At 40.8% G+C, this 22,121-nt stretch overlaps 1 protein-coding gene across 2 annotated transcripts in view; it reads left to right on the top strand.

The window, feature by feature from the left end:
• pds5b (PDS5 cohesin associated factor B) overlaps positions 1-21,722 on the top strand; it is a 40,171-nt gene extending 18,449 nt beyond the window's left edge. The window contains exons 10-35 of one of the 2 annotated variants that reach the window (XM_030068795.1): positions 739-833; positions 1,014-1,159; positions 1,416-1,567; positions 4,521-4,634; positions 4,913-4,994; positions 5,141-5,189; positions 5,878-6,017; positions 6,486-6,601; positions 7,054-7,159; positions 7,270-7,430; positions 8,295-8,418; positions 9,040-9,198; positions 9,699-9,767; positions 12,333-12,469; positions 12,810-12,933; positions 13,701-13,905; positions 14,307-14,421; positions 15,682-15,814; positions 15,952-16,071; positions 16,594-16,656; positions 16,794-16,939; positions 17,323-17,395; positions 18,605-19,017; positions 19,751-19,831; positions 20,122-20,218; positions 20,849-20,881. In XM_030068795.1, the coding sequence (XP_029924655.1) occupies positions 739-833; positions 1,014-1,159; positions 1,416-1,567; positions 4,521-4,634; positions 4,913-4,994; positions 5,141-5,189; positions 5,878-6,017; positions 6,486-6,601; positions 7,054-7,159; positions 7,270-7,430; positions 8,295-8,418; positions 9,040-9,198; positions 9,699-9,767; positions 12,333-12,469; positions 12,810-12,933; positions 13,701-13,905; positions 14,307-14,421; positions 15,682-15,814; positions 15,952-16,071; positions 16,594-16,656; positions 16,794-16,939; positions 17,323-17,395; positions 18,605-19,017; positions 19,751-19,831; positions 20,122-20,218; positions 20,849-20,881 (3,253 nt within the window). Of the gene's footprint in view, positions 1-738; positions 834-1,013; positions 1,160-1,415; positions 1,568-4,520; positions 4,635-4,912; positions 4,995-5,140; positions 5,190-5,877; positions 6,018-6,485; positions 6,602-7,053; positions 7,160-7,269; positions 7,431-8,294; positions 8,419-9,039; positions 9,199-9,698; positions 9,768-12,332; positions 12,470-12,809; positions 12,934-13,700; positions 13,906-14,306; positions 14,422-15,681; positions 15,815-15,951; positions 16,072-16,593; positions 16,657-16,793; positions 16,940-17,322; positions 17,396-18,604; positions 19,018-19,750; positions 19,832-20,121; positions 20,219-20,848 lie in introns of both variants that reach the window. The other variant, XM_030068794.1, reaches the window with a different exon arrangement.
• Positions 21,723-22,121: the final 399 nt, after the last annotated feature.

A 22,121-nucleotide genomic window follows, 5' to 3' on the forward strand; every position in this document is an offset into this window, starting at 1 on the left:
ATGTTTATCAGGATGCTGTCTAAGAGGTCTTTTTTTTTTTTTTTAAAGTGTTTCCTTCACAGATTAACACAAATCTAGTGTGATTGTTGTGTTCATGCCTACTAGTGTACATGCTCCCCTTGTGGGAAAATATTGCATGTTTGTGTCAGCCTCAAAAAAACATGCGCGCAGAAATGCATCCCTAATATCTGTATGCAAAATAAGTCGACCGTGTGTCCATGATTAATTTCCAGGTGACCTTTTCCTTATACTGCCCATTTGTTTCAGAATTTTCATTAGTTATGTTTAAATACAAATAGTAATGTTTTGCAGGATTTGCCTGGTTTAGGAGTTGAATTGAATTTCATGTAGCATTTGAAAAGTCTTGAGTTAGGCTTTTTTCTGTATGTATATGTGTGTTTCTATGTGTGTGTGTGTGTGTGTGTGTGTGTGTGTAATGTGTAATGTGTAATGTGTAATGTGTATGAAATTTGCTGGCGCCACCGGGCAGGTGGTTATCTGAGTTTCTGTGTTTCTGTGTACATGTCAGTGTGCGGATACACTTGAAAGTCTAACTCAGGGCATTTGGTGTTCTTCATTTTTTATTTTTACCCATGAACACTGAGCTTTTTTGTTTTCATTATATATGTAGGAGCAGAGGGTGTTAATATCGCATCCTCTCTCCCTCCCTTGAGAGAGAAGAGTTTTTGACACCCCGCCCCCCAACCCCCCCAATCCCTCTTTTTTTCCCCCCCATAGGTTTAATGACATCCACGTACCCATCAGACTGGAGTGTGTGAAGTTTGCCAGTCATTGTCTCATGAACCACCCAGACCTGGCCAAAGACCTCACTGGTAAGTGACTTAAAGACTTGTTCTTGCTCCTCCCTGGTCGACTTTCATCACAGCGATAATTGAAGCAATGCGAGAATACAAAGTAGCATCCCCAAGGTTTTTGTGTGTGTATGTGTGCATGTGTTTGAGGTGACTAGGTCTTCTTCCATCCCACTCCCTCTTGTGTGCTTCCTTTCCCAGAATACCTAAAGGTCAGATCACATGACCCAGAGGAGGCCATCCGCCATGATGTCATCGTCTCTATAGTAACAGCTGCCAAGAAAGATCTGGCCCTGGTCAATGACGCACTGCTCAATTTTGTGAAGGAGAGAACCCTGGATAAGAGAGTAAGTTTGGTCTTTACCTCCCTGTATGTAGGTTGGATTAAAAATGAATTTCTGTATTGTTATGAAGTTTTTTTTCCCCCCTTCTCTCCAGGAAGCACTGCCAAACTAACTTAATCGATTATTTGAAGTTCTCACTGCAACCATTTGGCATAATTTGAAATTAAAAATGGTCTGTCTCTCTTTCCCTGTTTTTCTTTTTATCTTAATCTTTTATCTTCGTCTCTCTTCATGTTCCTCCTCATCCACTGCCCATCAGTGGCGTGTGCGCAAGGAGGCCATGATGGGCCTGGCTTCAATCTACAGGAAGTATTCGCTGCAGGGAGAAGGAGGGAGAGAAGCCTCCAAACAGATTTCCTGGATCAAAGACAAGCTTCTCCACATCTACTACCAGAACAGCATTGATGACAGGTGTGTGTCCATGTCTTTGTCTGTAATATTAGAAACTTGAAGACATCATAAAACTTAATCATAAGAATAAAGCATTAAATATTTACGAGCTGGTGGTAGCTTAAAGGATTAAGAAATCAGTTTGAGGCAGTAAGGATAGTGTCTGAATGTTCGGACTGCCTTGGAAATATCTGGGTGCGTGAAGGGCATGAATTGCTCTCCCTTTTCTCAGAGAGAGCTATCGTAAAACATTAGCAGTTTTTGGGGATGTGGATTGAATGGGTCCTGGAGGGAGTGCTGATTAAAACATTGGAGAGTGGAAGAACCTTAGAGCTTTTTGCTCATGTTTATTCAATAATGAGGTGAACTGCAGCAGGAGGAATGTGATATCCGGATGGTTTTAGCTAGAAAATTAAACAAGAAAAACAATTAATAGAAGTAAACTATCAAACGGTAAGAAAATTAAAAAAACCCCAAAAAAGTTGAATAAAGCAACCTCTAAGGTGGAACACATCCAATAGAAATCACTTGCTTTTCTTTGTTCAAAAAATCCCCCCAAGAAGACAGCTGATTGGATTTTGTTTGGGGGATTAATAGTAGTTACCTTAGACTATTTACACAGGTATTGTGATGCACCTCAGCAAAAATTTACCCTCCAAAAATGGCTATTAGTGATGTTCCTTTCATTTTTTTTTCTAGCAGATGGTGTGATGACATGCTCACATATTTCATGATGGATTTTGAAAACATTTTTTTTCTAAAGCATTTTTTTTCTTTGCAAATGATGGGTTTTATCGTCAGTCCCTCGCAATCAAAAAGCAATTCCTGCTTTTTGGACTGAACTTTTTGCACTGATATCCAACAGTCGTACAGAAAGAAATTGATTATAGAAACGGCAAAGATGCCACTTTCTCCACTGATGGTAGCCTCAGTAGACCAGAGTGCACTGTGGTCACAGCTGACATCTTTGCATGTCTGTCATCAGCTACATTTTTACACCTCTGCACCGGCGACAGTCATGGCAGGAGGTACTGTGTTTTCAGGTTTTCCGTCTGTACATGCGTCCCGATCTTGTGAACACAATATTTCAGGAATACCTTGAGGAAATTTCTTCAAATTTGGCATGGACATCCACTGTGACTCAAGGATGAACTAATTACATTTTAGTGGTCAACAGTCAAGGCCACCGTCATCTCACAAAACACGTTTCTGACCATAACTCAACAGTTCATATTCTAATTATGAACAAGTTTCACGCAAATATAAAATAGGATAAATTGATGAAGTATTAATATTGCACCATGTAACAAACCTCTCCATCAGTCCTTTGTACTCCACTGTGAAAATAGTCTCTAAGTGAAGACAGCATGATTCTCACTTGAAATCATCCACTAGAATAATACATGTCAATATAGTGATAAATTCCATTTTGCCAAAAAATACACTTAATACTGTACTGTGCAAAGTCCTCACTGCAAGTAAGGGTCTGGACTGACATGGATGTAAACTACAACTTGACTGGTTTGCGGAGGCATACAGTTGTGAGGCGGTATTTATAGCTTGAAATAATTTAAACTATGAGACATGGTACACCCCCACACTATTCACTCTCCACTCTCATTTTCCTCAAGTAGAGTCCTTAACTGTGCTGTCGCTATTGCTCTCTTTACCTGCACAAATACCTGTCAGCTGAATGCTACAAGTTCATCCCCGCTTGCTGCAGGGCTGTCAGATCAGTCGGGGAAATGCAGGTAATCACTGACTGAGGTAGAAACCGGGAGGGCAGATTAAGGGGAATGTGAGTACACCAAAAAGTAAATTACAGCACTTTATCAGAAAATAATTTACTGAACGTCACAGATTGATCACATCTAACTGTCTAGATCATCTTAGGGTGCATTTTCCCTTTCATCCCAAACTGCTCCACTGGAGTCCTGTGTGTGTGAATAAAGTTTTTAAAAAGTGTGTGTGTGTGCGTGTGTGTGTGTGTGGGCGTGTGTGTGTGTGGGCGTGTGTGTGTGTGCGCGTGTGTGTGTGTGCGCGTGTGTGTGTGTGCGCGTGTGTGTGTGTGTGCGCGTGTGTGTGTGCGCGTGTGTGTGTGCGCGTGCGTGTGTGTGCGCGCGTGCGTGTGTGTGCATGAGCTCCCGAAGCGTGCACCTCAAAGATAATTGCTGAGTAACACTTAGATTTAGATTTCAGCCTGAACTTTGCAGCTTTGTTAATATCATTATGTTGTCCTGACTTTAAAGGAGGAAGCGCAGGTGTCAAGCCAGGAGGGGAGATTGAAGGGAAAAGCCTCTTGTTTTGATGAGTTTACAAGATAGATGTGCAGATGCTGAGCTCATACTTAGAGAAAGAATAGATAATCTCATTAAATAGATCTAATGGCACATTACAATCCCTTAAAGATGAATAATTATAGGAAAAGAAACAATAGGTGACATCCAAAATTAAAATTAAATATTGTGATATTTTTCAGAACAATATTCTACAATATTGCATCCATTTACCTCCTTGGGAATTTTACCGAACCCATGAAACTAACATTTCAAGAAATCTGTTTAGTTTATTTTTTTCCAAATTCGTCCTCTAATATCTTCTTTTTTTTTTCTTTTTTGTGTTTGTGTTTTTTAAATTTTTAATCAAATGGACATTAAACAAAACAACAAATCTGAAACAAAAATCAATATTAAATCATGCAAAGGCTGCAAAAATAAAATGTATCAGAGATGGAAGACTTCCAGCACCTCTCAGAATAATGTTTTCAGGACTAAAGAGTTGTCTTACATAGTCATTCTGCTTTGGTCTGAGTAGGGAGGGTGTTTGCTATTTAAGAATATATCATATATCGACACATATTGTGATATTTGATATTATCGGATATTGGCCACATTCCTCAACGCACATAATCCGTAGATCTTTTCTTTGATGTTCTCCGATCCTCATGTAATTTTGTCCATGACTGTGATCTCAGGTTGCTGGTGGAGCGGATCTTTGCCCAGTACATGGTCCCTCACAACCTGGAAACCGCAGAGAGGATGAAGTGTCTTTACTACCTGTATGCCACACTGGACACCAACGCTGTCAAGTAAGGCTCTCTCTCTCACACACACACACACACACACACACACACATTTTCAGTCTTCTCTTGTTCATAATAGAAGAAACATGAGAGAAGAAAATGATGCCTGTCTCTGGGTTGATTAAATGTAGCCTTGAGATGCTGCCTACTTTGAACCATTAAGAATGAATGAATGGATGGGAGACCTCCTGTCTCCCCCTCCACCCGCAGCTACTATTATTTCTCATCATTTTTTCACGCCTCGTCCTTTCATTTGTGTTCCTTTGTGTCCCTTTGTGTCTCAGGGCTCTGAATGAGATGTGGAAGTGTCAGAATATGCTGAGGCACCATGTCAAAGACCTGCTGGACCTGGTCAAACAGCCCAAGGTGAGGGAGCTAAACTCTTACCCAGAGCACACTGCAGTAAATAGAGGGCGGTCTGACAGATTAATCAATCCTTGTCTGATGTTTCTAAATGATTTTTCTTTTCTTTTTTCTTTGTTCTGTCATGTTTTGTTGAATGTTTGCTCCAGTCTGAAGCATCCAGCAAAGCTATATTTGCCAAGGTCATGGTGATAACAAGTAAGGGGCCTTACACACACACACACACACACGCAAGACTGCAGCAAATGGCATTTTTTGACTGAAGTCAGAGCACCATGGTGGTTGGGCTAACTGTTGTGGTGTTTGCTTTGAAATGGTCTGTGTTTCATCTGAGGAAACTGCATGTACCAACTCATGCTGTACTGACACAGTTGCCTCATGTGTTTGTTTTATCCATCTTCCATGTGCTATCTAAAAATCTAATAAAATACCCCAAAAGGGTGACCTGCCCACTGGAGCCCGATGCAAAATCCTATTGTCCAATGTTTGCAGATTTTAAATCATCACAGACATTGTTTGGGAATATTTGTTGGGTGAGATAGATAAGAAGACAGTACATATTGCATTTAGAAGCACTTGAGATAATTTAAGAACAGCAAATAGTTTGCACAGCAGTGAGTTTTTGCAGTGTAGTGCATTACAGCTGAGCAGATGGTGGTTAATAAGTGTAAAACATCAGTAGATATCAGTATTAAAACACTTTGGATAATAAAAGCACACAATTGTAGCAAAGAATCAAGTCTTGTCATCAAAGTGTTTTACTGTCTAATATCTGTTGGTATTAGCTTCAAAATTTTAGGATCAGTCAGGCTCTGCTGCCCACCCTCATTAAAAGAGACAAAAAAAATAGCCTGTGGACATCAGCTGTGGTTCTGTCTGTCTGTAGGGAACCTGCCAGACCCAGGCAAGGCCCAGGACTTTGTGAAGAAGCTCGCCCAGGTCCTGGAGGATGACGAGCGGATCAGAGACCAGTTGGAAACCCTGGTCAGCCCCACCTGCTCCTGCAAGCAGGCTGAAGTCTGTGTGGTAAGCACATTAACATTTTATATCTGTGATCACAAAGGAGCCTTTGAAATGCTGCCATCTCACTGCCGGTTTTGTTTCTGTTTTGATGTGTCTCAAATTAATTAAAACTCATAATATTTTCATTCTCAATTGGCTCTACAGTACGCTTGGTATGATGTTTGTATGATGTAGCTGTAAAAGGCATGCCATATTGTTTTACATTTATGTAATGTCGAATTAATATTTTACAACGTGTTATTAAGGTTGTAAAATCTATGAGTCAGTCCTCGTCCTGTTCTTAGTGTACCTGAAAATTATATGGCTGGTTTGGGCTTTTAAGTATGTTTGGGCCTGCAGCACTAACAAGGTCCACAGAGCTTTACCGAGTCTGAATTACAGGAGGGAGAGGGAGTGATTGTCAACAATCGTGCATTACAGAGCCATTTTTATTTTACTGGTATATTATTTGTTTGTTTGTCTTCTCCTCAGAGAGACATCACTAAAAAGCTCGGGAGCCCCAAACAGCCCAGCAACCCATTCCTGGAAATGGTAAAATTCCTTCTGGAGAGAATCGCCCCCGTACACATCGATACAGAGTCCATCAGGTAAATAAAACATAAAAGCACACATTCAGTTTGAAGTTAGCACTTACGCATGGAGTTGAGTCTGGTTTTGAAAGGTTGATCTCAGACAAGGAAATGTAGTAGAATGTAGTAGATTTTTGGGATTATTCATGGAATATCAGGGTATTTTGTCAGTCCTAATTTTATTAATCAGTAACTTGTGATTCACCAAATGTAATATCTATTTCCACTCTGTCCATGTTATGTTCACTTCCCTTGCTGTATCCTGAAAATACAACATTGAATGCATGTAACGTTTTTCTTCAACCAGAATAAAAAAAAAAAAAAAAAAAATAGGCAAGGAAAATCATGTTTTGTTAATGTTGGTCATTAATATTTTAGTCACAAAGAATTCAGGTAATTTTAAAGTATGACATTCAGTTGGAACCCTGGTATATGTACTGTATGTATGACATTTTTCTTGTTGGTCCCAGTGCCCTGATAAAGCAGGTGAACAAGTCTATAGACGGGACAGCTGATGATGAAGAGGAAGGTGTTCCCACTGAGGAGGCCATCAGGGCAGGACTGGAATTGCTCAAGGTGAAACCCAAACTTTAGCTGCGTTCCCATCTATGTACATGCCAAATACTGCGACGATCTGTAATTTGACATGTTCGTCAAGCCGTTTACCTGATTTTATTCTTCCGCAGGTGCTGTCATTCACACACCCGGTGTCATTCCACTCCGCAGAGACCTTCGAGTCTCTGTTGGGCTGCCTGAAGATGGATGATGAGAAGGTGGCCGAGGCCGCACTGCAGATCTTCAAGAACACGGGCAGCAAGATGGAGGAGAGCTTCCCTCACATTAAATCGTACGCAATTGTTTCATGCAAGAAAAATCCCTGCTTATTTTAAACCTGCCAACTTGATGACTTCGTCTGCAGTCACACTCAGATTTTTGCCAGATTTAATCACATCATGCCTGGGTGGTGGTGGTTGTTACTTACACTGAAACCTTGCTTTGAATATAATTTACTGTTTACCAGTACCAGTGAAATTGCACAGTTCTCAATAGTTGATTCACAGGCAAAAACAGAAATTCCATTTCACACATACTCCTTTATTTAAAAACTCTGTATAAACATGTTTTTCAAATATTTAGACTACTATTTAGGCTACATTAGAATAACAACGCTGAGTAACAGAGGAATAAAGTTGTCTAAATACTGCAAATACTAAACACTATCATTGGGACCTTTTTCAACATTTTACTATTGTTTTTAATATCAAAGTGATATCAAATTGGTGGAGTCTTGGGACATCAGATTTTGGTGGTGAGGTATCCAAATCAGGGACAGTGAGGCAGAAGGTTCCACAGTAAACTGTGCTTTATTGCCACAAGAACTTCCTCTTTAATAACATCAAGTGGTGGTTTCTGACGCACTTGGCGGACATAAGGGGACACAGATCTTGTTGGTTGCAGAGCAAACAGAGCAGTGATTTCTTCTACTGCTTATAGTAGCACTGATTCAGGCAGATTGATTTCACCTGTGTCCAGTTAACTCCAGATAGAAGGGTTGCTCTTCCCTGAGCTCAACAATGTCATGACAGACGTGGAACATTTCAACACTAAGCATCGAATCCTGTGACATCCCTAACTGTTTGTAGCCACTGACAGAGCAGATGTCTGTCTCCTGAACGGTCTGTGACAGCGTTCTCTCGCCTGCTCCCTCTAGTGTTTTGCTGCCAGTGTTGCAGGCCAAAGCCAAGCGAGGGCCCCCTCGCCAGGCCAAGTACGCTATCCACTGCATCCATGCCATGTTCAGCAACAGAGACACACACTTCGCCCAGATCTTTGAGGTTAGTCGCATCTGTTTGATCAGTGTGTGCACATACAAGGCTGTTTGATGGGAACCTGAAGAAATATACGGAACCTGTCAATACCTAGATCATGTGTTTATATTTATATAGCAACCTCCTGCTTTTACAGTTTCTATACCTGTCCTTTGGCATTCTCGTGCCAACATGCCATAATTTGCCTGATTTGCACAGAGACTTAAAAATTAGCAACTTTGTATTCAGTGCTGCTCCCTTTTTTGAAAGTTTAGCACTCTCTTTGAACGTCTCTTCAAAACCTTTTAATTCTTTTTGCTGAAATGTGCAAGTTTGATCCTCATGTAGGGTGCTGGCAATAGCATGCCTTGTGAATGATATGTTTTTATTACCAACTTTGCTATAGCTAGCAGAAGTAATTCAACACGATGAGTCATCTATGCTAACAAACAAGAAATGATGAGCAAACCTGAAAAAAACAGTTATCATCAGTCAGCTTTCATTTATCAGAAAAAAATGTGATGAATAATTGAATAATGTGTTTCTCCAACAGCAGATGCACATTTGTGTTTCTGGATAAACCACATGCCAGCCAATGAAATGTATTTCTCTGTTCTCAGTTGAGTGTGTATTCTTGTCTCCCCCCAGCCTCTGCACAAAGGCCTAGACCCTGCCAACCTGGAGCAGCTCATCACCCCTCTGACCACGCTGGGCCACCTGGCTCTGCTGGCCCCAGAACAGTTCGCTGCCCCGCTCAAATCTCTGGTGGCCAACTTCATAGTGAAGGATTTGCTCATGAATGACAGGGTACACACATCATGGTTATTGTCTTCATGTGTCCAGAGTAGTCAGCAGAACTCTTTGTCTATCAGAAAATTATGTGTATCCCTATTTTTGAGCGGTCCCAAATATTTGCTCATTTACTCCAGTAAATCAAGTATTAATTGTCAATCTTGGCTGCTGGCAGTTCCTTTGATGGTGTAACATTTTCCAATTTATCATCGTAGATTGTGCTCTGTTTGAAAAAAAAAAAAAGATTTAAATAGTAAAAGAGTGTAGGAGCCCTGGAGAACAGAATAAAGTATCATGCTCCCACATTTGAGAAAAAGTGTTAATCACAGATTTGGTGTGAGTAGTTTTCCTCACTATCTACCCATGCCTTTGCATTTTTTGCAACAAAAAAGAGACCATCATTACATTTCTTCCATCGCTGATGTGTAGTGTTGCTGCCCTTTTATTCACGTGTCATGGGAAAAGTGCTCCTATAATGGTATTTCAGCTCATAATGGTATTTCTGTTGTCTCTAGATCCCAGGCAAGAAGACGACTAAACTTTGGGTCCCAGATGATGAAGTTTCTCCCGAGACTCTGGCCAAGGTCAGCAGGCATCATCTCATCTTTTTTTTTTTTAATGCTAATCTCATACTCTGCATTACAACCCCACCTTTCTCCCTCAGTATGTGTCCATCTTAAAGAAAAAGGCCAAAATTTCATTTCTAGAGACCAGCAGAATTCTGTGATCCTGATTATCAAAACCCTAATATCTTGTTTCCCACATTTGTTTGGTCAAGGCCAGAATCTGGTTTGTTTACTGTGTAGACAGTGGGCCTCATTCACACAACTATTACATATCATAAAACATAAAATTAGCTCCTTTTTTCTTTTCTTTGGTATTTCTGCTTTTCTTGAATATTTACAGCAGCAATAGTCAGGAAAGGCAGGGTTGAGAGAGCACACTACTGTGTAGAGGATGCATCTAATCGGCTGAACCACCAGGACACCTCTGAAAAATTATATCTTACCTGGAAAAATCATGCCAATGAAAGGCCAATGTGGCATTCATGAAATGTTAAGACTTAGGCGGCCTGTCAAAAGGATCAGGAGAATAATAGAGACACCACTGTCGGGTGTCCAGTCACAGATTTAATTCAAGCACTAAGCCCATCTGATGGTCAGGTCAGACCTTAGACTGTATAGTAAAAATATTGATTTTGACTGTTGCTCATGACTCTTTGCCTCCGGTGGCTTTCCAGCGCATAGTTCACTCTGGAGGAACAAGTATTTTTGTGTGATATTGTTCACTGCTGAGGGCTCAGAGGGCTGGTCTAAACTTAAACTCTGTTACCTACAGACGAGTGAGCCGTAAAACCCCAGCTAATTTGCCTTCCATTCAGTCTGTGGAAATATCACTTAGGTCATGCTGTGCTGTGGATATTCAGCCACACTACTATTCTTGCGTCCGTCCTGAAGCTGGAAGCTACATGCGGGGTGATTATTAGGTTTGCTTCAGAGTCTATTTGGATGTTTCTGGAGTGTCATCGTAGATTAAGCAAGTTCATTTTGTTTACATAGTTCAGCCTTGTACAAACAAAATGAGCCTGCATAGATCTAGTCACCAATGAATCAGGACAAGGCGACAAAACAAAAACAGGAGAGAGGAGTAAAAAACACAACAACAAGGACATAACAGATCAGCATATCTTACAGCATACCTCACTCCTTACACCCTATGCAGCACACAAAGAACAACTCCCAAGGAGTTTTTATAGGAAACCCAACAAAAATAGGGATCTCCTTTAGAAGACAGTGCTTTGATGGGCCTGTCTGTAGTCTGTTGCCCCTGTGGTGTTTAGCGGGCCAGCAATAGCACAGGATTCTTTTCTATTTGAGTCTGCTGGCCCAGTGACATGTCTCCCTCTGGGGTGTACCAGTGGCCAGGAAGGCGACACGACAGTGGGACATGTGGAGGGACAGGCTGGGACCTTTTTGATGTCCTGCTCAGTCGTGGCTCCAGGGTGTAGCAGAGATCAAGTTGGATTGGCCTCAGAAGTCAAACGCACATTACAAGCCATCTGTGCAGTCACTAAAGACACAATTTGTCCTGTCCGCCGCTCCATTAGCAACAAACGCAGCATTGTCAGAGATGGCTGCGTGCTAGCGGGTCTTAATATTGTAATTTATGACTTCAATTAGTCAGCTAAACATGTTTCAGGTTGAATAGATTTGCTTGTAAATGTGTTCATGTAGGTCTTTGTTATGCTGAAGAGATATTTTGCTAATACAATAGAGATGTGGTCCAGACTACAGTATTAGTATTTCAATCAATATTCTTAGGTTTTGTCTTGTTTTTCTCGGTAAAAATAAAGTTTTTTATGCAAATATTAGCATCCTTACTAAAATGAGGTGTCATCACAGTCACAATTTGGCAAAGTAATTGTAATAGTAGCAAGAAGAACATGGAGGCATCTGAACGCTTCTTAGGTCTGTTGGATCCTGTGGTGTTCTTGTGGAAAAAAGGATAATACTCTTAAGCGTACTTGTGTTTCAAAGACACTCAAAGGGAATGGAGGATTAAAGTTTATTCAAACTTTGCCTAAAGAACAAAACATTCTGAATAGAAACTTATTCGGCGTATATGCCCTCCTTGTGTCCAACCACAGACAGGTTATGACTGTGCCAGACAGCAAATTCAGTTTGTTTAAGAAAAAAAAAAAAAAAAAAAAAAAAGATGCATACTGAAATGTTTATGGAAACATTCACAAGTACACTTAAAGATCAAATCTGATTGCACAATTTGTAAATGAGGCCCCAAGTGTGTAAGCACGCATGTTTTTCTTTTTTTTTTTAACAGGTTATCTGAAACATGAGAGCAGTAGAAAAGTGAGCCAGTATACCCAAACGAGTTAGGTGAACATGAACTCAAGGCAGTCTTGAGCAGAGAGGAATGTCGTCAAGAGTTTTATGGCACAGTAAAGTCAAAGCAAGTGCTGTACTCTCCCCTTCAACACATTTACATCTTTGCTCAAGGCAGACCTAACTGAGAAAGCACAAGAAAATTGGCAGAATGTATTCAAAGTGATGGAGTTGCTATTGAAACAGTGCGAATGTGTCTACTGCTATATCGAATAAGCTTTTTAACCAAAGTGACCTTCCTCGTCTCAGATCCAGGGAATCAAGCTGATGGTGAGGTGGCTGCTTGGAGTCAAAAACAACCAGAGCAAGTCAGGCAACTCCACCTTGAGGATGCTGACTGCCATATTGCACAGTGATGGAGACCTGACCGAGCAGGGCAAGATGGGGTAAGACACAAAACCTTTGCCACTGTGGGATGAAAACTTTATTTCTTCTGTACTTAAGCTTCTGAATTTTTAAAACAGCTTTGGCCTCAGATTAATAACCATGTATTTTTCATTGAAACACTGGATTTTTAATGGAATTTGTGTGCCTTAGGGTCATGAAACTTGCTCAGCCAATACAGAACAATATAACCGTTTGTACCAAGTTAAAACAGGAATATCATCAATATTTAAATTTCAAGGTTTTTCTCCTACATCAACACATTGTGGATATAAATAAAAGCTTGTTTACTTTTCTCTACTTTGTCTTACCATTTGTGCCTCTCTCTTTCTCTCCCCCCAGTAAACCAGACATGTCGCGGCTGCGGTTGGCAGCAGCGTGCGCCCTCCTGAAGCTGGCTCAGGAGCCGTGCTACCACGAGATCATCACTCTGGAGCAATATCAGCTCTGTGCACTCGTCATCAACGTAAGAAGAACCGCACTTGAATTGTTCTGTTTACATCAAGCAGGAGGAGATGTGTAAAGGTTTCACTCCCCATTTGGTTTATATTCTTGGGGAGAACTGTGTTTGTAACAAGAGACGATGTTACTGTGGGTTTGACTCAGCACAAACACAGTCCCAAGCACGTCTGGTTGCTTGTAAAGCTTTTTTTTGGCTCCTGCACACATGATTTCCAATCACAAATAATCTTTCTTTGTTGAGTCCTCTGCTCACCTGCCCGGTCCCTCCTGAGGGCGCACATTTCAGTCTTTTTAACACCTAAAAAACCTCTTAAAAACCTAAATATTGCAGAATAATGAGCAGAGCAGCCATCCTCCACTGGCCCCAGTGTGTGGGTCCCAGGTCCAGCAGCAGCATTGTTTAAAGATAAACATTTTTTGGCTGTGACTGCTCTCAAAAACAAGCTAATGTGCTGTGATAGGCTCCTCAATAAAGAACACACTGGATTTACAAAAAATAAACTCACAAGGCTCCGGTTCATGTCAGTATTTAATGTTATTGGTTTTGACTGGTCTGGCTTTGGCTTTCAAAGACAACTGTCTATGTCTACAAACAGTGCTATGTCAATAGATGTCATTTTCTTTTCAGTACCCAGATGTACTCTACTCCAATCCTTCCTCCTCCCCTTCTTAGTTCCATTTGTTTTTTTTTTCACGCAGTGAGACTGACCATCTCTCTCCCCCTCCTGACTAACATCTCTGTTCCCACGTATGCCTCTGCCCTCTCTGCAGGATGAGTGCTACCAGGTGCGGCAGTGTTTCTCCCAGAAGCTCCACCGAGGCCTTTGCCGCCTCCGTCTGCCCCTGGAATACCTGGCAGTGTTCGCCCTGTGCGCCAAGGATCCCGTCAAAGAGAGGAGGGCTCACGCTCGCCAGTGCCTGGTAAAAAACGTCAACATACGCCGGGAGTACCTCAAACAGCACGCTGCTGTCAGCGGTGAGGAAAAGGATCATACCTGCTTTGTGTTTTATTTTGTTTTTCTTTTTTTTTAAATCCTAAAAAATGCTACAAAATGACTCTAATGACCCCAACTGCATGGACCTAGACTTCTACTATTATTATGGTATTGTTATTATGAACATTATTCTTGTAGGAGGCATCGTAAGGCAGAGTTTACAAAATTATTTACAAGAAAGGATGAAAGTAAGAATAGTAACATAAGTAGGAAATGGATTCAAAAGAAAATTGGTTATAGACAAAAAAATACTGAGTTATTTGTTTTTTGACAACTCTAATACACCCCAACACACAGGGAAATTGCCATAAGCAAAGTGTGACATAATCATGGTGATGGTCAGACTCTTTTGATGTCTTACTTTCTTTGTGTGTGCTAACAGAGAAGCTGTTCTCCCTCCTGCCGGAGTATGTGGTGCCCTACGCCATCCACCTGCTGGTCCATGACCCCGACTACGTCAAAGTGCAGGACATTGAGCAGCTCAAAGAAATTAAAGAGTAAGTCGAGTATCAAAAAGAGATTGAGTTGATTATACAGAGAAAGAGGTCACTGATAACAGTGATGACGGCTTCTTCAGAAAGGCCCAGCAATGCTGAAAATATGATTTTTAATCCTATTAAATGATTGCCATCACAGACCCAAAGCTCATTATTACAGCTTTCTGCTTGTGTTGTAGTCGTAGTTTCTGAGGCTTCATTTGCATTGATTCTAAATATGCTGAGCAGTGAGTATCAGGCCCCTTTTCCCCAGTACATACAGTATTGTTACTGTTACATTTTTACCATTACGCTTAACTGCATCTAGTGTGTACAACGAATTTTAACATTTTAAACTGTAGATGGAATATCTGCACACTTAGAAGTCTTCAGTACAGGTGCAGGAGGAGGTAAATAAATGACCTAAATACAAAAGAGAAACTCCATGTAAGCATTGCCATGAGTTATAGTGTGCTTGTTTGTATTGTTTAATTTGCATTAAGGTTTTAAGAAGTTGTGTAATCACAAATACTAGTAATCACACTATTCTTAATGATTTGAGGAAGAGAAGAATTTTACTGCTTTTTGGCATCTTATATAACATCTAGACCGGTGGTTCTCAATGTTTTTGGCTTGTGACCCCCAAAAATTATCTCACAACCCCCTGGGGGGTCCAGTTTGGGATCCACTCATCACTGATGTGTTTTCAAGTACAAGTGGCATTACAAGTGAAAAGAAATTTTCTAAAATACAAATACTATTTTTTTTTATTACTGGAGGAATGCTATCTGAACAGCAACAACAGCAATAATAATAATAATAACAACAGTAATAATGATTCATTAAATTTAAATACCTATATGATTATATTCAGTTAATTAAGCTGTCCTAATTTTAAGATGCTACTTTACAGAGTGTACCAAGTAACAACAGAGGTCCCACTTGACCTCTATACTGTCTCAAGGCCGGCATCCTCATTATATCCTCGCCTACACCACTCTTTGCCCGCCCCCCCCTCCTCAGGAGGATCAGTGTTGGGTTTCTTTATCTTTATTACCAGCCCACAGCACAAGTCGGTGCTATAAACTGCTTCAGTCGGACCATATGGTCTCCATCAGCATCAACTCTTAAAACCATTTTGGCTGAACCACAGCTGTTGAAACCTAAACCTCAGGAAAAAAAACACTGCAGCACAGCTCCAGGCATTTCTCCTGAGGTCAGTCAGTGGCAAGTTGCAAAGTCCTGTGTGTTGATGGTGAACTCTGCCCCCCTCCTCGTTAGGTCACTGTGGTTTGTCCTCGAGATCATCATGGCCAAGAATGAGAACAACAGCCACGCCTTCATTAGGAAAATGGTGGAGAACATCAAACAGACAAAAGATGCCCAGGCACCTAATGACCCCAAGACCAACGAGGTACACGAGATCTGTGAATCTACATAAATCTGTCAAAAATACACACAAATACACCGTGCACATTCATGCTTTTTTCCCCCCCTAACTGATACGTACTCATAATTATGCTGACCAAACTTTTGTGTTTTCTTGAACAGAAACTTTACACAGTGTGTGATGTAGCTATGAACATTATCATGTCCAAGAGCACCACCTACAGCCTGGAGTCGCCCAAAGACCCTGTCCTGCCTTCACGCTACTTCACCAAGCCCGACAAGGTAGGTGTCTGTAGGGGTGATGTGCCTTAGCAGCCCGAACAAAAAGTGGTTTCAAAACAATGGCTTAAATATTTTTGTTGCCAGCGAGAAACATCTTAGTGTTTTGTGTTTTTCTCAAATTTTTCTGTGTTATAGCAATAACTCCAGAAATTAAAATGCATCCTGGAATAAATATTCACTTTGATTGTGTGAGTGGTTGTGACAGGGCTAGAAATTAAGGCCCTTTTGGACGTTTGGAACCGAGGCATGTATCACAAAAGCACACATACAAGAGGAATTGCAAAAAAGCTCAGTTCCCTGGTCTCATTTGTTGGCATGGCAACCAGGTTTTTTATAAAGCACATGCCTGCTGCGGGGGGAATTATCAACATGGCTGGAACACATCTTTGACTAATCAGATTTCACTTGGCAGGAACTGCCTTTCACATCATAATCCCAAGCATGTGGTTGAGTCTCCTTTGTGTTTGTTGTTGTCTGTACACAAATTAAGCTTCTGACACAAAATCCTGTTTGGTTTTTCAGAATTTCAGCAACACAAAAAACTATCTCCCACCTGAGATGAAGGCATTCTTCACACCAGGAAAGGTAGGCTGAATCCAGAGTTTGAATCTAAAGTGGTCATATTAGGTTTATATTTAAGTTCTGCGTATTGTTTTTGCACTGAATTAGCGAACGTGTCTAATGCATTTCTCGTCTTTTCCAACTCTCGCTCCTTCTCCAAGCCCAAGGCAGCTAACGTTCTGGGTGCAGTAAACAAGCCGCTGTCCTCAGCAGGGAAACAGCTCCAGAGTAAAGCGTCTCGTATGGAGACAGCCAACAACGATGACTCCACCTCCAACCCCAGCTCCCCACAGCGCAGCAAGACCAGGTATAGCACATACAATGCAGACACACACCTGCTCTCTGTGCCATTTGGAACTACAGGGTGGTGTAGTGGGAACAATGACTGCCACTCAACCAGAGGATTCCAAATTCAAATCTTGGTGTTGAAAAGCTTAATCCCTGCTGAAATGTCCTTGAGCAAGACGCTGAACCTCAATCAGCTCCAGGAGCGGGACAAGAGAAAACACATGTTCCCTACAGTGATCGATAAAGCATCATGCTGTCATTGCTTTCAATTTGGAAGATACTTTGTTAGTGCATCTACTTAAAATGAGTTATTTATGTAACGCAGGCAATGTTAAGATACTCAGTATTATAAAAACATGTGGTTGTCCTGCGTTGCCAGTTAATACATCTTTTGTGTTGCAGGCATGACAGTGCAGAGATGGACCACAGTGAAAACGAGGACATCAGCCTAAAGAGAGGAGACACTGCAGACAAGGTATGGCACCTCTCTCACATCTCTTCAAGAACTACTCCAAATTAAGATGGAGGAAATCTGTGGAAATCAGAGCAGTGGATAGGTCCAGTGTTTGGGAGGAAAGTTATTTTCTCTGTCTGAATGTCAACATGTTTTTAGTTCTAAAAATAGAACCACTCTTTGCCATGTAGAAATATTTTGTTTTTTAAACAGACAACAAACAACTACAGACTCTGTGGTGTTGTGCATCCCAAGGCAATAAAGTAATTACTTGATTTGACTTCTTTTTATAAGGACCAACATTTGAATCAGACACTGAAAACAAGAATGTTCAGTTCTTTTTACTTTGAGAAATACTGCAGTGAAAATGTTTTGAAGTGCAATAAAACAGTTGTTTCTTGTAACCAGAACGATATTAATGATCTGTAATCACAGTCACACGCTTTAGCAAAGCAATCAGGATTATAATTTATTATTGTGCTGCCCTATTTGAAGCTTAATCTATTGTTGATTTTCATGTGAGGTGCTTTGGATAAGAGCTAAATGCCCATTTTGTCACTTATTATGTCAAAAATAGGATAAATAAGCAGAAATAAGTTGCTTTGAATATATAAGGCAATCTTAATCACAAAATCAAGGAAATTTGCTGTCAGACATTAGAACAAGCAGACATTTTCTTAGTGCGTTACATACAGTCGTGTGTCTGCACAATGAATTGGTATGTATTGTTAATGAGAAATGACTTGGTAGCTTAGGACGTGTTGAAATGGAGGCGTTGCCAGGGTCTGGTGAAGTGTCTAGTTGCTGACTCTTGTGTTGCCGTGTTTTGATTCTCTTGTGCAAACACCAACTGGATTTAAGTCGAGATAAGCTTAGCAAGTACAAGTTGTATAAACTATGATTAATAGCAGCCTTCAGACCCTCTGGACCAGCTTTGTCTTTGCCTCAGCCCACAGCAATTATATACTGGGTTACTTTTTCAGATTGTGATTTTATTAAATAAGAATTAGATATTTATTAATTTTAAATATGTTAAATATTTATCACTACAAAAGGCTAATAAAGTCAGGGAATTTGATCAGTTAAGGAACGCCAACAGATTTTACAAATCCTTACAAGACTGTAGCAAAATGTTTTTGTTCTTTTCTACCATCAGGGAGGAAAACATTTTTAGAGCATGAAATATTTCACTTTTCCATTCTCATTAAGCATTTCTTCTTCCTGCCACAGGACAGTGAAAAGCCTCGTGGGCGCAAACGAGGAGTGGCATCAAGCGACGACCAGGACAACAAGCCAAAGCGTGGGCGCAAGAAGGCAGCAGCCAATACGACCGCAGCGGCAGAGTCCGAGGACCAATGGGACGAGGACAATCGGCCGGAAGACGAACAGAACAGTCCACCCAAAAAAGGACGCAGGGGCAGGCCTCCCAAGTCCGCCACACCTAGTCAGGACACGCCTGCCAAAGGGAAGAGGGGGCGAAAGAAGGCGGCTCCTCCACCAGAGGAGGAAGAGGAGGAGGAGGAAGAGGAGAGGGGGGAGGAGGAGGCAGAGGAGGACGACGATGAAGACAGGAGCAGTGAAAATATGGAGGTGAAGACCAAGGGAGGAAGGCAAGCGAGAACACCACGGCGATCACAACAAGGGTAAGTGGGGAGGCTGTCTTGTCTCACAGTGGAAAGATCACCACAGTGTTTGAGTTTCCTGTTCCTTGCCTGAAGAACGGGAAAATATCTTGGGGGTACAGCATCACTGCCTCAAACTAAGTCTGAAGTTAACGCTACTGCTTTGCATGATACACCAGGATCTGCAACTCTGTGCTCTTGATCAGTGATGGTTAGCTAACATTAAAACAAAAAGTGTACTTACAGTATATATATATATATATATATATAAAGTATCTGGTTGGGAAAGTAAGCTAATACCAATCTCAGATGCTATCACTGCACTGCACTCAGGCTGTTCTCTTGTGGCTTTATGGCATGAATCTTCACCTAGCTTGCCAGCATATATATATTTAGGAATGGATTAAGTTGATAATCCATATTTAAAAGATGAAATGCTCAGTAAACCTTGTTCATTTTCACAATATACCAACATGCTTATGTTTATTTTAAGCGAAATGTCACTGTTTACAGTCTTAAAGGGTTTTAAATGCCCACAGGTTTACAGCAAAAAGGATGAAACCCCCTGACTTTATCCTCATAGTGGGCATGAAAAAACAGAAAACATAAGAAAGGGGCTGGATGCGCCCTGGAAACCCCAACCATTTTGATGATCTGTTCAAACTCATTTCCCATGTGCCCTTCAGATTCGTGTCTGCAGGACTTGCTTATGACTGACCCTTGTTGCTCTGTGCGTTTTGTCTCTTCTCAACAGATCAGAGTCTGCAGAGTCGACACCGCAGAAGAGGAGAGGACGCCCACCCAAAGCCGCTCAGCCACCTGCCAAGAAACCAACGTAAGATGCACACCATCTTTTCAGGCTTTTACAGGGCTCACGTGTGTACATGCTTAACAGTGAGCCACAGTTGTGGATGATTGTGTGTGCATGTGCAATCAATGTCTGGAAAAAAACTTCTTGACTCATCTACCTAGAGTGTCTTTACTGGCCAAAATCATTTAAATACATTTTTCATAGAAATGCAGCCGTATCATTTTTCAGTGCTTTTGTCGTGTTTCTCTATTTATGGATGGCACTGTCTTCATGAGACATTCATATTCAGTGTGTATTCCTGCCTTGCTCTGCAGACGTGGTGGGCGATCAAAGGCAGCTGCTGCTAAAGACGACTCTGAGGAGGAAGAGGAGGAGGAGGAGGAGGAGCAGGAGGAGGAGCCCACACCCAAGGTATTGAAGTCTTTCAATATTAAATGAATCATTTGAGACTTCTGCATAGTAGATCTAATTAAGAAGTTGGAAGGGATTTGTGAGATTACCTGTCCAAAGAGAGCTGTCACAGATCTGGAAATAACAGAAAATTATCAACAAATTTCTGTATTTGAAAATATGGGGCCAAATCCAAGAAAACAAGCAGTTGGAAAGTCTGGAAAGAAAGTTCTGGCCACGCTACAAATTTGTCAGTGGGTTTCCTCAAGAAATATGGAATTTTTATTCAAACAATAACAGATCAATAAACTTCAATAACAGCACAGATTCTGATTCTGAAGTGTGTTTAGAATTTTGGTCAATAAAAAAAAATCATGCTAGGTGTATGTTGGTCATGGAAATAAACATTTTAGTCATGTAAAGTCATAGAAAATTGGGGCAGTTTTCATTTTGACAGAGTAGAGTACTAGTAGTTGACATAGAGAGACACTGATGATGCCACCAGGTGTTAGTGATATTATGAACCAGTAGTGAAGTTCAAATGTAGAAAAATGTGTGAGGTGAAATGCCTAAAAACTGAGGTCTGGAAAGTGTATGGAAAAATCAGCAACATTATGCACCCTACTGATACATTTTCTCCCTTTGATTCAGGGACGCAAGAAGGCAGCGGGGAGAAGAAGATGAATCGAAAAACAACAAGAAACAAGGGAGGAAAAACAAGCGAGCCTGTCTCCTCTATAGAAAGCCGGGGAGTAAATGACGTAGGAAAGAAGGAAAGAAAAAATATGGACATTGAACTTTTGAACTTTTCATACGCCGACGCTCCTACTGTTACATAAACTCACACACTTGCATATACCACACGCACACTACGTCAGTTCATCAGTATCATCAGCTGTGGGTTGTTGCATTGTGTTGCATTGTGATGATGTTCGCCACATTAAGTAGAAATTTTAACTGAAAACGAAACAAAAAAAAAAAACGATCACTCTTGTAAATAGTCTCTTATGTCTGTTTCATGTTCTGTTGTGTTTGATCCTGACTGAGGGGATGCTGTATAGCCTTTACCCGCTGATATTAAAGTGCTCCCTTAAAGCAATATTGCTTACCAATCTTCCCTCTGTGTCCCACTTTGAAAACTGAAAGAGATTAACCATTTACTTTTTTTTTGTGATGTCAGTTGTCATCTTACTTTTATGAAAGCCCGTTCGCCCGTTCGTTCATTTTTGTTTACAGCAGTGTATATTCACAACTTTTTTTTTTCTTTTTTTTTTTTTACCATTTTATGAAAGATTTAAAAAAAAAAATGTCAGTAAACTGTCCAAATGTAGAGTTGCTTTTGAAAAAAAAAAAAAAAAAAAAAAGACTAGTGTGCGTTCCATTTTTAGGTTTGTATTTACTGGTAGACTGAAGTCGTATGAGCAGCTGTGGTTGTAGTGTTTGTCACTGCTGATTGACATGGCTTCACATCCACTCAGTCAGAACCTCCGTCTGTTGTATCAATATAATTCTCTATAAAACCTGACACAGTCGCTTTCTCTTTATTTCATTTTCAAATCAGTTTCAAAGTTTCAGTCAAACTGCTAGAGGCCATTAACTTTCATCCTCAGTTTTGCTGGTAGTATTGGTGAGTTTTGTCATTTCAAATACATGCTGCCTGGACGATCTTTCTCAAAACCTGCAGGAGTTCATTTTAAATTCTAGTGGCGATCCCAAGGTTTCAAAGGATAACAAATTTGCCCTGCTGCATTCTGGGGAAATGTGTATAAAATGATGCACAAGATACGTCGATTATTTTCTGTTTGATGTAACGATGTAGTCAAAAAACAAGGGCATGGTTTCAGTATTTCACTCAGCACAAGTGTGATGTTTCAGTGAAGCATTACAACCTACAGATACACCGAATATGTTTGTACAATTGTCA

Source organism: Myripristis murdjan, chromosome 14 (genome assembly GCF_902150065.1).
Source record: "Myripristis murdjan chromosome 14, fMyrMur1.1, whole genome shotgun sequence".
Classification (NCBI taxonomy): Eukaryota; Metazoa; Chordata; class Actinopteri; order Holocentriformes; family Holocentridae; genus Myripristis; species Myripristis murdjan.